Source organism: Anabrus simplex, chromosome 1 (genome assembly GCF_040414725.1).
Source record: "Anabrus simplex isolate iqAnaSimp1 chromosome 1, ASM4041472v1, whole genome shotgun sequence".
NCBI classification, from domain to species: Eukaryota; Metazoa; Arthropoda; class Insecta; order Orthoptera; family Tettigoniidae; genus Anabrus; species Anabrus simplex.
Window position 1 is genome coordinate 844574441 of NC_090265.1, and position 17391 is coordinate 844591831.

The following is a 17391-nucleotide window of genomic DNA, read 5'->3' on the forward strand; positions in this document are numbered from 1 at the left end:
TTCCTCAACCTCCTCCTCTTCTTCTTCAATCTCCTCATCTCCTGCCTGAATTTCCTTGCAGATCTCATCGATGGTCTGCTCCTCGCAAGGAATTACCATATCATCAATGGCAGTGAAGTCGTCGAAACTACTGGTAATTTCCATATTCTCCTGTATAGTTTTCCAGCACCCTGGCTCTTCATCAACAACTTCCATAATAATGCTGTTGGTACCACCACCGAAGCCTGCTTTCTTGAAGCAATTTGCTATTATTACAGGCTCCACTGAATCCCATGATGAGGCAGTGAAATGCATTGTGTCCAAAAGAGATGGTTTGTAGATGGGTTTGCCTGCTTCCATGCGTAGCAGCATACAGCGCACAACTGATTTTCGGTACCTCAACTTCAATACCTTAATGATTCCTTGGTCCATGGGCTGTAGTACCGATGTAGTATTCGGTGGAAAAAATTCTACCTTGATGTTCCTTAAATGGGGCCACTCCTTGGGATGAGCAGGGCAGTGGTCCATAAACACCACAATCTTCCTGTTCTGGCTCCCCATTTTGGCGTCTAATGCCCGCATATACTCTTCAAACAGGGAACTTGTCATCCAAGCTGACTTGTTGCTGGTGTACTTGCACGGTAAAGTCCTGACATTTTTGAAACAACGTGGCTTCCTAGACTTCCCTATCATCAGTAGAGGTAGTTTTTCAGTTCCTTCCATATTAGCACCAACCAATACCGTAACTCGCAATTTACTTAATTTTCCCCCATGGCTAGATTCTCCCTTCAAAACTAGAGATTTATCCGGGATAAGCTGGTAAAAAAAAGTGCAAATTCATCAAGATTAAAAACGTTGCAAGGTTTGTAACTGCTTATTTTAGCAGACAAAACTGTTTCCTCCGCACTTACACTCTCTGCTTCGCCACAAATTGTTTTGTAAACGATACTGACTCGATTTTTAAAGTGGTCCAACCACCCGTTCGATGCGGCAAAAGGTACCTTTAATTTGCACGCAATTTCTTCGGCTTTCTCCTTCACAATAGTCCCGCTCAGAGGTATGTTTAAACTTCGCTGCTGTTTAAACCATATTAGCAGAGCTTGTTCTACTTCATCGTACTTTCCAGATTTAACTTTCTTGCAATTTGATGAAGTATTCCCTGCAGAAGCCAAGATTTCGTCTTTCTTCGCTATAATGCCGTTCAAAGTAGACGGCGGCATCCCCAGCTCCATCGCCAAAGCAACACGGGAAAGTGTAGATGACTCCACTTTCCTTATAATCTCCACTTTGTCTTTAATTGTTAGTGCCTTTCGCTTGATCACTTTTCTCTGAGTTCCACTCATTTTCACTTAAAACGTTCGTACGTTGATATTACAAGTACAACTACCTTCACTGACACCTATTCACACTAATTACGACGCTACACTACACTTGGCAATACATAGCTTATACTCCTTACTTCTAAATTGAAGTTTCCCAAAACAAATTAGCATCGCCCTTCTTCTGTTGCCAGCGTGCTACACCGCGAGAACAGCTGATGCAATACGACCGCGATAAACAGCCCTTGTAAAATGTAATACCGTACTCAGAAAAACTATTGAATATGGATTGAAAACAAATTCACAAATACTACACTTACTAACAACATCTGACACTAATAAGATAATATACAGTATTATTAAGAATAAGGAACATTCCACTGATCTCAGTCACTAGAACCCTCCAACAATATGAAAAACACACTAATTACTGAAGGAAAATGCAAAAGATCGCTAAACGTACCGAATACCATACACGCTGAGCGAGAATGGTTAACCACGTGGCAAATGTAAATATTAAGAGTTGGCAACTGGGTTTCGAGATCGTGCTCTGCCGATAAAAATCGATATGAATGACCAAAATCTGCCAAAACGTCAGTTTAGAAGTAGAGCCATGCAGAGTTTTTTTTTTTCTTAAGGCCTACAAGACGTGTACTACAGTTCGTTATCATGTGCTTTCTATCTACCTCACACCCCCCGACATCTACTTCAAGTTAACAGCAGCAGATGGGACATCGGCAACTTATTCTTAGAGATTTTTAGAACCTATTCATAGGCCTATATCGTCCCTGCATTCCTACTGGTTGTCACAACCACGGGCGTAGTTTCTGGCTGTTTCGTAAGTACCGCATGGACAAGCCGATATTGAGTTTATTTTCCTGCTTTAATCCTCTTCATGCTAAAGGTCATGAAGAAAAGAAAAGCAGGTTCGAAGTAGCAGAAATGAGTGCATGGGAAAGTATTGGGGTATTATGTGCGACTGATAAAGACGCAGTAGCAACACTAGCACATCTAAACGTAAACAGTTTCTTTTCCCGCGAGAATTTTATTTCATGTCTCCTCATCCTTGTGCTACGTTCTAATAATGCGATATAATAATTACAAGTGACACGATAGTACAATGTTTAGCTCGTATAAAGGTAAAAATAAAAATAACTTTCAATTTTATGCTAGCACGTGGTATCGCAATGCCTCTGCATGCGTGTATCAGGCCTCTCACCAACACCCAGCTGGTTATCAACATTCGTTCAACTTCGTACACGATCGGGATCTTTCGGCTGGCTGTTTGGCGGCATAGTATGTATCAGCTGGCAAGTCTGCTGTTTCCTGCTTAGAGTCGGGATGGTCAGGATGTTTCTTTATTTCGTATTAGTTCTAACTTCTAACTAATAATGGACACGGAAAATCTTATCAGTTTAGTTCCAAACCGTAATTTCCTCTACGACAAGGCCCATAAGCATTATTGCAACAACAACGTAAAAGAGAATGTCTGGAAGGAAATAAGCAAGGGAATGAAAAATGAAACAGGTTAGAATATTAAATTTCGTGGTAGATTAGGCCTATACGGTAATTTATTTCGCAATTATTGTTAACCTTATTTCAGAATCATATTATCATGTTGGAGTCCATATACAGTACGGTATGTCAGTACGATAATTGACTTGGCTTGGAATGTACAGTATTTACCATGAACATTTTTGTAAGTGGCATTCCCTACAGTTGTCGTTCATGTATTCCTAACAAACAGTACGGTAATGCATAAGAAGCTGCTGTGTTGTGGACAAATACATTTTTCGGTTTTTAATTAATGTTGAGGCCACATCGATTAATAACTTCACCCAGTCGCGGCACGCAACTTACTGCATTAATGTTTTATCAAACCATCCACTGCGTGCTTTGTGTTTCCCACGTAGAATCCCATTCGATTCTATTCTGCTTGATGTAAATGGTGGAGCGGAAATTACGACTGATGGGTTCGATTCGATTCCACAAGATGAGAGTGAGCATCTGGTGTCCGTGTTGTCATAGCGTGACGTCATATGGCCTTGGCAAGCCCGGAGAGGCTCCATGACAGGCGCAAATGGTCTAACACAGGGTTCAACTTGCACGGGGACTGGACGGTTCTAACCATGAGCTGCTTTGAGCGGACGTTTTCTATCTCAAAGGGCTCTAAAATTTGAACTGTTTAACTGGGAAATATATTTACAACAGAACATTTTAAGCGGGATAAATATACATATATCTTAATGCAACTGATCAAGGGACCAAGAATATCACACTTCTTAGGCAGGAAAACTTCTTATGCGGGAACTTCTTAACCGAGTTTCACTGTATGTACTTTTGTAAATATTGCATGTAATTATGGACAACCCTGAATAACAGTCATCACATATATTACTGAAAAATATTGGATATGATCTCGGTAAATAGTACTAAAATTTTTATTACATTATATTTTGTAGATTTAACATTATAAATTCTTTAACTTGATGGTATCTAAACCTCTGCTGAGCTTCAATTTAAATACCGCCTGAGAAGTGAGCAGCTCTGGATTAAATTGCCTTGCCGGCTTGAGGGGTTAATGAACACATCAAAGGGTTGAAGTACAGATGCAAGTCCTCCAAGTGTGATCACTTGGTCAGTGTTCCCTTGTTGCAGGCAGGCTTTCAGTTCACAACAGGTATTATTGCATTTCTTTGAGCCCATTGTCGTGTTATCCAATAATTCCTTCTACACTGTATTGGGCGAAGGCCTGTAAGGTTCAATAAATCTATATTATATATAAAATAAGAGTTTTGTCTGTACATTGCTCAGAATTTGAAAATAATGGTATTTCTGTATTGGTCATGTCCACAGTAAGCAAGAAATGCATTTTTTACTTTTCCGTAATTTCTGTCTGTCTGTCTGTCTGTCTGTCTGTCTGTCTGTCTGTCTGTCTGTCTGTCTGTCTGTCTGTCTGTCTGTCTGTCTGTCTGTCTGTCTGTCTGTCTGTCTGTACACGCATCACTAGAAAACGGCCAAAGAGAATTTAATGAAAATCGGTATGCAAAGTTGGGGAATAAGTCGCTACAATCTAGGCTATAAATAATTTTATTCACGCTAATAGAAATGGTAGTTTAGGGGAGGGCCTAAAATTTAATTTTCAGGTATTTATGTTTTTAGTAGTCCTATCTTCATAAAAATTGGTATGAAAAGTCGAGGAATATGTCGCTACAATCTAGCTTAAGAATAATTTTATTCATGCTGAGTGAAATGGTAGTTTAGGGGAAGGCCTAAAATTTAATTTCAAAATATTTACGTTATTAGTGGTCCTATTTCATTGAAAATTCGTATGAAACGTCGGAGAATGAGCCACTACATTTTAAGCTATAAGTAATTTTATTTACGCCGAGTGAAATGGCAGTTTAGGGGAAGGCCTAAATGTAATCCTCAAATATTAGTCGTCTTTTTACTGTACCGGCTATGACAACAGATATTCATGAATTTGTATTTTTGTTGCTAAGTCTATATCAACGCCGAGCCACGAGAAAATGGGTTAACAGAATTTAATGAAAATCGGTATATAGAGTCGGGGAATAAGAAACTACAGTCTAAGCTATAAACAATTTTATTCATCCTGGATGACATTGTAGTTTAGGGGAAGGTGCCTAAAATGTGATTTATAAATACCAATATTATTGGTCCTATCGAAAAGTACTATATAAAAAAGTTATAGAGAATACAATTTCCGATCATTTATCTTTTATTCATTTTTACCGTACCGACTATGATAAGAGTGGTATTTCAGAGTCGGACGAAAACGAAATGTGTAAGCCTATAATATCGAAAGTGCATAACATTGATCAACAATAACATTACATTGACCATTGTTTATTGTGATGTTCTTTGTCTCTTATGCTGCCGCTCAACTCCGACAGATGGGATTACTGCTGCGTACCGAGTATAACAGCCTGACTGAATATTGGCGGGAAATAGCCGGGCAGTTGGAGAAAACTTTCTTCTTGAGCAAGTCATTCCTCTGGTTCATACATTTTCTGATACAGCTGGTACGTAACACGTAGTATTTTAGATATTCGATCCCTACTCTGACGCGCTGTTTTGAATGAGAAGTGTGCATACTTAAGGCAGAGCCTCACTTAGTGGTGGTAGTAGTACTAGTAGTATGGCCTGGTCTAGAATAACAGTTTAGGCCTTTTCCAAATTATAGCATCGCAATATTCACTAAATAACTCAAAATTCAACTCTGAAAGGAGCCGTTTCTTAAGAAAAGCTTCTTTCTCCTCACTTTTATTAAATTCTACATTCAATTTATTCGAAACTAGCAGTAAAGAGGGGGTTGGAGGAAAAATTTGCCTTCAAATCAGATAGATATTTCCGCCGCCAGTGTAGTAAATTGATATTTTCCGACTCATCGGGTACTCCTAGGAAACAAAATATTAATTGGGCATAGTTTTTGCCCTGGGAGTCTACACTATTCGACCCTCTCTCCGCTGAAGAAAGCCGAAGAGTGTTCGCGGATCATGGCTGTCTGCGGTTTGGTCATTCCAGGTCTGGAACTTTGGACTGTTGGATAGGCAGTGTAGTCCTGTTCGTTAAAAGTGAGAAAATGTGTGGTGTTTCATTTGAACGAGTATCTCATAATATGAAAGCATTGCTTTTAATCGCGCCATTCCTATTGACGTCGGCTCGGAAAACCACTAAGACAGTTTTTCTGAGGATGTAAAAAGGCACTATAATGAAAATAACCTGATTGTTATTGATGGTATGAAATTGGGTCTAGCATTACAGTGAAAACTCCCTCAGTCTTCATTTGAGAAAAGATGTTTGGTGACCTCCCGTCGCGTTTCTAAGGTAACGTTAAGAGCTATACAATTTAAGATAATCTTGCTCACAACATGTACACTACCCAACCTAGAATTCTGTATACAATGTAGAATCCCGTAGCGAAGCACGGGTACATCAGCTAGTATACAATAATTCCTTCTATCTCGGCTCTCCCATTTACTCAAGTACTTGGTGTAACCCTGTTGTTGTCCTGACAACATACATAAAACTTTATCATTACTTTTTTGAGTAGCTGCTCAAATTCTCATACTGTATGTCTCGTGTGTGTTTCAGGTTGATGATAGAAAGAGAGACTTCTTGAATGAGTGGAAGTTGGCTCTGATGGGCGCTGAGGGAATTAATTACCAGATAGAGCCGTACCTATCCAAGTTGAGACAGGAGTCTCGAAGTAAGTCGGGACGTGATTCCCTGAGGAGTGTGATATCTCTGAGTCCGTGGGGGTTGGCTGCTGCCATCTGGGAACTTCTGAACATTCTTAGGACATACTCCCATTGTCGACTAGAAAAACCTCTAGATATGTTCCCTCTGAAACCAGCTCCTTCAACAAATGTAAGTGAGAATAGTAATAACACAAGAATTCTATATACAGTGAGTTTCTTTCATTGGTTGGCCGGCAGACGCGCCAAGCTTATCTGCCTCCCGTTGACTCATCACTTCCTGCTCTGCGGCATAGTGACAAGGACAGCACTTCACTCACTTTATCTGTGCATGGCATGAAATAACAATTAAAATTAAGAAAATTAGTAATTAAGATTTAAGAAAATAAGCTCATACCTTATGACAGGAGATGTTGGAAACATTCTCCTTCTGCATCAACACATTTCTAGCATTGTCGTAGGAAACTCCGATTCACGCGCATACCTTCATCATCCATAATTGAGGCTATTTCTCTCTAGATATGCTCTTTAACATTTTCGTAGCCCGCCATGCTGAGCTCTTCGAAACCCCGGCTTCTTGTCCAAGTCATCTTAGGATTTTATAGGTGTATGTTCTAATCATTCTGCGCTTTCATTTACTTTTTCCTCGTTAAGTACACATTTTTTAACACTTTGCTTCTTATCAAGTAAAGAACAATTCCCTCAGTTTGTTTACAAGTTACCATGCGGTCTCTCTATGTGGAGGGCGTCCACCTGGAAATTGTTACAAATTGCATAACAACTTCCCTGCAAGACTCTGTTTTCACATAATTATCATATATAAATACCCTTTCCTCTACCGTGTACACATGTGGAGGCATTATGAGAATGATACCCCGAAATAACACTTCACAGCTTAAGAACAGTTGGAGCGACAGATCAACACTTAATGCACGTACTAAGCATGGACCTGAACTGCGAAGTGCGACCATTCCCGTGCTGTCGCTGCGCTGTGTAATAGGAAGTGATGAGTCAATGGGAGCCAGATAAGCTGAGCGTGCCTGCCGGCCAACCGATGAGAGAAACTCACTTTAGAAGGACAGCAACATGAAAAGGAACGCTTGATAGCATAAGCACAATGGCAGATCAGTGCAGGAAGAAGCAGTAGAAAGGGGAGAGGAGGGCAAACATGAATATACAAAATGACATGGACAGTTTCCACATCTTTATTCACTTCTTCTTCATTTTCCGTTTCCAGTCTTCTTGGTTGGGTTGTGAATCAACGACCTCCACAGTTCTCTCTCTCTCTCCACCACTCCCTTCCTTCCTCAGATATTTCTTCTACTTTTACTCCTTTCTTCCCTACACTCTCCTTCACTGTATCTATCCACCTTTCTGGGCCTTCACCATTTCTTCCTCATATTATTTTCTCCATAAATACTCGCTTTGGAACTCTTTCCTCTTCCATTCTCATCATGTGTCCGTCCATACCATTTCAGCTTACTGGTCTCTGTCTTGTCTTACAGTGTAGGGAATCCAATTCTCTCTCTGTTTCTGATTTTATCCCTTCGTGCCTTCCCATTTTTTCCTCTAAGGAATTTCATCTCCACTACTTGGTTTCTGCTTTCATCACCATTTTGTTGTTGTCCATGTGCCTGCCATGTATGTCAAAATTTGTCTGTAATATATTGAGTACAGAATTTTCTTAAATTTCTCTGAGACTTTCCATTTCCACACTATACCTCACACACTGGTAAAACCTATTGGCTTGTTGGATTCTCTATCCAATTTCTTCATTTATTTTTCCATCTTTTGCTAGTCTGCAATCTTCAAATTGATAGGCTCTCTTCTTCAATCCCACTCATCCTGTATCCATTTCTTCTCAGCGTTAGGTGAGTATTTTTCCCCTTTTCCTAGCTTCATCAGAAAGGTGGGCATCAATGCTCATTGCTGGACCATCTTGACAGTCTTAATTTGGGAGTTTGGAGTAAGAAAAAAGCCCAATAAAAACAGAAAGAAAGGGATAAAAATATAATGATGAATACAGGTGGTAAAAAACTAGGAACATAGAACAGAGAAGGGGAAAGGATTTCTAGTAAAAAATAAATATTATTTTCAATATTTTATGTTTCATGTGCTTTTAATGTACAAAGAATTTTAACAAAGATATTTGCGATTATTACATCCATGTTGCTTCATTCTTCTCATTAACAGCAATTGTTACTGTACGAGAGTGATGCACTGAGATCTCGTGTTTTACTCATCCTCTGCTCAACTGTTACTCACATGGCTTGTACGAGGCCTGACAACATCATAGTCATGTTCCATGCCGTACTATTACATTCACCAGGCTGACCACAGCGTCATTTCACCAGAACGGCAGCCATCTCTAATCCATTATCTTATTGGTGTGTGTATATAGCCTAGTGCTCACCTCGGCTATCCCTGAACTTAAAGACAGTACTGTGCCATTCCACTATTCCAGCAATCAAGCTCATTCAAATTAAGACAAACGCGATTACTAGTAATGAAGTTAGACACAGTGAATAAATTATATAAGATATCAAGAAATCTGGGCGACTGGAGTGGGACATTGATGATGATCATCATCATCATCATCAAGGAATTGAGAGTAACGCAAAGTTGTAATGAATAAAATCGTGGTGGCAGTGACCAAGACAAAATAGATATTCAAATTGTTAACATCGACACTGTTTAAAATTACAAATGAAAGACTAACTCAAGTGAGTGGACGTGTTCCGATGAAGAAGCTGTAAAAATTGCGTCAAATTATTAAAACGAGAGAAGAAAAGAAAGCTACTTATAGCATATAAATAAGCAGACAGTAGAAGAACATATAAAACATTAATCAAATACGCATGAAATAATAAAATACGCAACTTATAAATTGATTCGCAGTGGCATATGGAAAGTGCAATGACAAGGCCATGACTACAAGAAAGAATATTCAATATATTGCAATATAAACAATTAACAACTAGTAAAGCCATTCTTCATGAGAATAAATTGAAATATTTGCAGACATATTGGAGATCTAATAGAGACATTGATATTATACAAAGCAGTATTAAGCATAATCAAGTACATAAATCATGCTAGAAGGCTTTGAAAATGTTATTACATCACAGCTGATTTTATCACTGTATTTTGTATTCTCAATCGAGTTTTTAAAGGAAACCATGGCTTGCTAAGAAGATTGGGAGTTGACTATCTGGATGATTCTGAGCTGGACCGACATGGCAGAGATGACCCCTGGTTTCCGATGTCATAGCGATGACCGGCCAAGCAGAATGACCAGAATCCAGAGCTCTAGAGGATGACCAAATGATAGATATCATTCCAGAAAGTGACGGAAAAAGATAAATTTTTTTAACAACATGTATATCAGTCAGTAGTAACAAGTTTAGGATGTCTGTAGTTAAAGCCTACATTGATAGATATGTGTTTAGAGTCTTCAGAATGATTTTAATTATATTAGATTCTTGCAAGTGATTATTTATGCCAATGAGATAAGGGAATAGGTAGTCTTCATCAAAAATAAGACAAACCCTAGTTAGGGAGTAAGTGTTAATAATGTTCCAATGAAAGCAAAGAATCCCAATTACCCATGTTACACTGTACCATATGTGAAATGTTTATAAGAGGGATAATTTTAGGATTTTCAATATACACTGCCAAGTGATATTATGTTAAGAGGTTATATATTACCGTAATAAATAAGGATGTGCATTAAATATGAATATAATGGCAGATTTAATTAATGCAAAATGCTAGGGTGGACATGGAGATTAGCAGGAGGGTTCAGCAGAGTAATACTTTCTACCACAGTGTAAGAAAACTTATTTGGAGCAAAGAAGTACAAAGAAAAAGTAAAGAGATAATGTACAAAATGTACTATGTACCCAAACTGACGTATGCAGCTGAGACTTGGACTTGGACTAGTAAACAAGAGAGTAGAATTCAAGCCAGTGAGATGAAATTCCTAAGAAGTATGATAGAAAAGACAGAGTGAGAAATGAATATGGCAGGAAGAAAGTTGGGATAGGAAAGCTAAATGAGAGAGTTGAAAAGAATAAACTAAGGTGGTTTGGACATGTAAGGAGGATGGAGGAGAATAGAATTCCAAAATAGATGCTGGAGGCAAAGTGCAAGGGCAAAAGAGCAAGAGGAAGACCTAGAACAAGGTGGATTAAAACAGTGAAGAGCGGCATAAGAAGGCAAAATTTAGACTGGGACAAGATCGTGGAAGAGGAATGGTGGACGGAGAGAGGAAGATGGAGAAGTACCATAAATATCTCGACCTGGCAGGAGCTGGATAAGGGGAAATGATGGTGATCTGCGTAATTATTATTTTCTTGAATAAATTACATTAATTAAGGTTAATATGATGTGTTATTGATGTTTTCCATTGTAACAAAGGTCAGTTTAGATTTAAGCTGTAGAATTATCCATTTTCTTGCAATTTCATGATACATCAGATGGAGACGTCCATCAATTCTGATGATAGATCTATATAGCATATCAGCATTGTTTGAATCCCACAATAAAAATACTTATGAAGATAGAAATAATGAACCCTGAGATCTAGTCGGGATATCTTTACGTCACCTGTCCTGGACGCTGGAAGAGCGTAGTACCAAGTTTTGAAAAATTCTTTGACCTGTTGTCCGGTAATGTCCTCACAAACAGACAGTAATTGAACTGAAACTGCTTTCAACATTTTTTATATCTAATTTGAGATTAAAAAGCAGTGCAAGGCAAAAATTTGAAGTGTATCGCATACCATATAATCCCGAATACCACCCATCACCAAACTAAGACCCGCACACCTGAATTTCCAACAACCAAATTTAGAAGAAAAAATCACATGTTTACTTACCAATTTTTTTAATTTCTGCAAATGTGTCACAAAAATTGCTAATCTAAAACAAGTTACAAGTAATAAAAACACTAAAAGCACCAGAATCCGTTTTTTTCAATAAAAGTTCCTTATCTACCCACGGCTTGCAGTAAAACCCTTCTTTTTAAGTTCCTTTACGATCTCTAATGGTTTTAGTTGACATATTTCAGTCGATACACCATACTCTAGTTCATGCCTTTCAGTATTTATAAAGCCGTTCATTTTCAGGCAAATGTTCACTCTGCCCTTGGAGAGCCCTACGATCACTGTTACTTTTTAATAACATTTCCTTCTCCTTTCTCCAGTCGTGAATACATGATTCATCAGTATCATATTTTCTGCCGGTGGCTTGATTTTCAGTGGTTTCAGCTTCCGTTACAACTTTTAAGTTTCTCACTCACAGTAAAGGAGCGCAAACGCTTTTTTGAATTCATCACTTGTTACCACTGATGGCTTCTTCACTCAGAACACAAAGTTTTAATAAACTCCCAACCATGTGGTTCCGGTAACACGGAAGTGAGTGACAGAGCAAGGTTTCAGCCATTGCCAAGACGCGTTGCATGAAACCGCTGTTGCCGCATTGATACGTCTTTGGAACAATGTATCATGAGACCACGATACAAAAGGCTTAAATATGACCTGCACCCGAATTTAAGGAGCAATATTTCTGTAAAAACAGTGTGGATAGTATTCAGGATTATGCGTTAATTACGATTTTATTTATATAGGTTATACAATGTTCAAAAGAAACCAGTTATAGTCACGCCTTCAAAAGTTCCTTACTGCATTTTTCGAATGTATAGTGGGAGGGGAATTGGACAGTCTAGTAACATGTCCTGTTTACATAACAGAGGGCTCCACTATATTCCGGAATTTGGGAGATGTAGGCGTCAGTTGAAAGGTACAAGTGCCTCAATTCAAAGTGTGTTCGAAATTTGGTCTGTGTGGAGTGTGCTGTTTAAATGTAATTTCTGATCGTGCAGACCAAGGTAGGCCACTTGTGCACTTAACACTGCTTCAAAAAGACTACTCAGAGGATCATTTTGTGCATCTACAAGCTCTTTAAAAACTCCCTACCGCATGATCACTACAGATGGATGTACAGTAGGCTTCTAGAGTACGAGTTAGTGACCAAACAGTCGGAAAACAGACTTCAAAAGAGCAATTTTAAGATCCTGACGACCTGCTTAAGTACCGTACTTGCACTGGACGTATGACATTGTGGCAGAAGACTGCAGTTTGTTAGAGATCATCCGCCCTCGTAGCTAAAACACTGGTATCCTGTACTGTTCTCAGATGAATCCCTTTCTTGTTATATTGTTCAGATGGTATTCAACAAGTCTACAGAAAACGTGCACAGTGATTTCATCTGATAGCTGTACAATCTAACACTGTTCATGGTTTATAGAGGTGGATCTATTATGGTGTGGGCAGGCATAAGTCTTGACACAAAAACCAATCTCCTGATCATTCTCAGTGGATCCTCAACTGCTCATTAGTACATTGACAAGATCTTAGTGTGACAACTTGGAAGAAATTCAATATTCGTGCATGATAATGCTAGAGCACATTACTCAGCATCATTTAGAAATTCTAGCAACAAATGGAGTGGACATCCAGAAGTGACAACTTGAATCCAGTCGATCAAGTCTGAAGCCAACTGGAGCAATGTATCCGAGTGAGAAATCCACCACCCCAAACACTACAAGCCCTTGCCCTTGTGGAAAAGTGGAGACGTCTGTCTCTACTGAACGTGCAGCACCTTGTCAGAAGCATGAGAAGGCATTGTGAAACTGTTATCCATACAAGGAGCAGCAATACCAAGATGCTTAATTACCACATTGCCATTTTGATGTATACCAGAAACCACTTTGTCTTTGACTCATTGTGCCATAATGTCATATAATGAGAGTCAAAAGAACTCTTTTCATTCCAGTTCTTAATTGGTGCATAACCCGACTAAGACGCAGGTGTGTGCATTTCATCTTAGAAATCAAGAAGCTCCTAGACAGCTGTGCATGATGAGGAAGGGTATGCAAGTGAAGCATTGTTTTACACCAAGGTACCTGGGTGTTACCTTAGATTGGACCTTAAACATACAAGAAACACTGTGTTAACTCTGGGCAGAAAGTCTCAGTCCAAAATAACATCCTCTGTAAACTTGGCTCAAGCAAATAGGGAGCCCATCCCACCGTGTTGAGAACCTCAGCTCTTGCTCTGAGTTTCTCTGCAGCTGAGTATGCATGTCCTGTCTGGTTCAGCTCAGCCCATACGAAGTGGGTGGATACAGCCCTTAATTAAACATGCAGAATAGTTACTGGGTGTCTGAAACCTACTCCCACTGACAAACTTTACTGCTTGGCTGGTATTGCTCCTCCAGACATTCGGCAAGATGTATTTCCAAGGCAAGAGAGGTTGAAGGTGGATCTCACAAACACCCACCTGTTATTTGGACATCAACCTCCACCTAGAAGACTGAAGTCCAGGAAAAGTTTTCTCAATGTGTCCAAGGCTCTGGATAAACCAACAAGAACAGCACGTTGTGATATGTGGCGAGGAAAAATGGAGCATCTTTCTGACTGGATGGTGCCTTCTGAATCTCCACCCCGTGGTCATCATTTGGAATGGACAACCTGGAAGGCACTGAATCGTTTGTGGGGTGGGGTAGGTAAATCCAAGGATAACCTAAAAGAATAGGGTTATTTGAAAGATCAGTCAGACTTCTGTGATTGTGAGGAGCAACAAACTACCCAACACCTTTATGACTGTCAGTCCTGCCCTGTTCATTGTACACTTCAAGACTTGACTCAAGCCACTGAAGAGGGAATTGCTGTTGCCCATTTCTGGGCAGACTTTGTGTGAAACATGTTTGTGACATAAGATGTACTTCGTTTTGTTTGTATATAATACCTTATTTATATTTTAAGTTTTTCAACACTCTGACATGAAATAAATAATAAATTGTTGCAAAGATGTTTTGTTTTAATTGTATGTCTATTTGTAATTTATTTATTTATTTATTATACAGCTCATGTGAAACAACAGCAACATCAAAAGAGAAATAAAAATTAATCAATTTATCCAGCTCATTTAAGTTAGAAATGTATTTGCACAGTATGTGCACCGCAGGCTAAACTACACTCCACAGCCTCAGGTGTTGTTAAGTTGGGGTTTCTATGTTGCATCGGAAAGATTCAAGTGGGCATTCTTATACGATATGCCTCACTGTCTGCTGAATCCCACCACAGTCACAACAGTGAGAATCTGACCATCCCCAGTTGTGTAGAATAGATGCCCGTTCTACCCACTCCACATCTTATATGGTTTATACTCCAGTATGTATGCATATCATGGAGGTATAAACATATTAAAAAGTGAACAGATTTCTTTTTTGAGCATTGTAGAGAGTGTGTAGAAAATAAGAGAATCTCTGAATGTGGTCATGTTATTAGACATGAACATTAAGTGCTGCTTTGTTTGATTTTTAGGAATCAGAATTCGTAGTGCAGAAAGCTTTGGCAGATCCAGAGTTTGTACGTTTGTTAATCAATATGGTTCATCCTTTTGATATGGCAACGGACAAGAACTTCCAGGAGTGTGCCAGGAGCCAAGAATGCCTCACACAGGACAGTCTGGAGTATCTTGAGAGTACTTGGGTGAGTGAAGATCTGTGTAGTTTATCCACTTGCAGTTTTTAGTGATATTCCTCAATCTTCATCATAGAAGTGTAGTCTCAGGACATCTACCATTAGCCAGAGTTCTTTTATTTAATAGCAAGAACAGGGAGGAGTTTCAGCTCTCGATCTCTTGTTTCTCAGTTATGTTGAACACATAACAAAATATACTAGCAACATAATCAGATTGGAAAAGAAAAGAAAGAGTGAAATATAAGAACTCCTACATACTGTAATATGATGGCAATTGTTCATCAGGGAAGGAACATACGGGAAAGATGACTACAAGTGGTATAAGATGAAGAATACAGGACAGACAAAAGGAACCTTCTCGTACACCTAACCAGTTTAATACACTATTTACAGGAAGTTGTTCACGACATATATATTTGTACACACACACACACACACACACACACACACACACACACACACACACACACACACACACACACACACACACACACACACAGGGTGGGCAAAATAAAACTGGCCCAGAAAATATTTATAAGACTGACGCGGAATTGACACTTGTTAACGTACAGGAGAACTGCCCATCACAGGAATTGCTGGAAACCTTGATTTTGATGCACCAATTGGTTTCTGTCACATGTCTGCACATTTTCATCTCCGAGTACATCAGTGTGACATCACAGTACGTGTGAGTGCGAGGAGCAGACATGTTTAGTGATCAGTTGAATGCAACACAAAATGGTGCTCACGATAAAACAGCGTGTGTTCACTGTCATGTTTTAATGCGAAGAACAATTCGTGGAAAACCTGTGCAGAACTCTTTTGTGCAAGGGTTTAAGACTGGAAGTGTTTTGACAAAACCTTCAGCAAAGTGTGCAATCCAAAACTTAGTGCCAAAATAGTGTGAAAAGGGCTATGTAACGAATAAAAACCTCAACTATCTGAACAGAGTTTGAACACCAGAAAACATTGCTCAAGTGAAGGAAAGCCTGAAACAAAGTCCGATCAAATCTCAATTATGTTTATCTGTGCAAGTGGGAATTAAGAGATCGTTGTGCCAAAACATTATCAAAAAGAACCTACATTTGTATCCTTTCCAATTTACTGTTGTGCATACGTTGAAGTGTCAAGACGAACCTTTGTTTGTCGAGTTCTACCAGTAGTTTCTGAGTGAAGTGGAGTCAGGACTTTGGAACCTCAGTTTTTCATTTCTTCAGATGAGGCCATTTCCAGCATCTTGTGTGATGTTCATTAACAAGGGTCAGTCCCATATTAGTCCTATTGTTGAATATATCTGGGCCAGTTTTATTCTGCCCACACTGTATATATGTATATACCTAAATTATTAAAGTTTTAAGTTTTATTTGCAAAGCATTTTAAAAATAATACATATAGTGTTCAGTTCGTGGTTTATAGCATTTAAAAATCAGAGATTTAGCTTTTTGATTTTCAAATTTAGCGTTTTGTAGCATCTATACTTCTCAAATTTAGTGTTTTGTGGCAAATAGGTTAAAAATAGGCATCATTTGATTACAAAGTCGGCACATCAATATATCTGTATCGCTTACATAAAAATGTTCCGATTTGTAACTCTCGGCATGCTGTTTGATCGTCACTTCACTTCTATTGTAAGTAATGAAAATCATTTTATTTTCCGTATTGAAAGAATCTCAATAATAATATAAGAGAAATTTATTGGACTCCAACCTATTCAATACACTACAGGATGTTAACATTTTTAGTTAAACATCGTTAAAATGGAGACATATTTCACCCTCCATGTGGGGCATCATCAGTCATATCAAAGCACCTCAAAATTAAACCAGACATCTGGTTGGAAATTATGAACATAATATGTAAGAAAGAATACATTAAAAAACACGTACAAAGTTCTATCCTAAACGAAATAACAATAGACTAGTTACATATAGTAAAATACGCTAGTGGTTTCTTAATATTAAAATGAGGCCATCATATGCACAGTATAAAAATGAAAGTAATCAAAGTCTATATGATATTGAGTTTGATGGTAGTTCTACGTATTATATACAAATGTTGGCAAAATAAAACACAATTTATAATTACTGTACAGTTATTTATAATTGTTAAAATTGATGAGGTAAAACATTCCAATTTGTCTATTTGTAATTTGGCTCCAACCAAAATTTATAGACTGAAATGTGCTGAATGTAACAGTTCATATATCGGTCAAACTGGTAGAAGCTTTGCAATTAGATATGCAGAACATTTCAATGCCCAAAAGCACAATAAACACTCAGCCATGAGCATCCATATGAAAGACACCGGACATAGCTTTACCACAA

The 17391-nt window shown here is 38.6% G+C and overlaps 1 protein-coding gene across 2 annotated transcripts in view; it reads left to right on the forward strand.

Annotated features, from left to right (window-relative positions):
- LOC136857625 (guanine nucleotide exchange protein SMCR8) overlaps positions 1-17391 on the forward strand; it is a 103449-nt gene that overhangs the window by 33548 nt on the left and 52510 nt on the right. Inside the window, exons 6-8 of one of the 2 annotated variants that reach the window (XM_067136418.2) lie at positions 5216-5344; positions 6417-6692; positions 14909-15076. In XM_067136418.2, the coding sequence (XP_066992519.2) occupies positions 5216-5344; positions 6417-6692; positions 14909-15076 (573 nt within the window). The remainder of the gene's footprint in view (positions 1-5215; positions 5345-6416; positions 6693-14908; positions 15077-17391) is intronic. The other variant, XM_067136419.2, reaches the window with a different exon arrangement.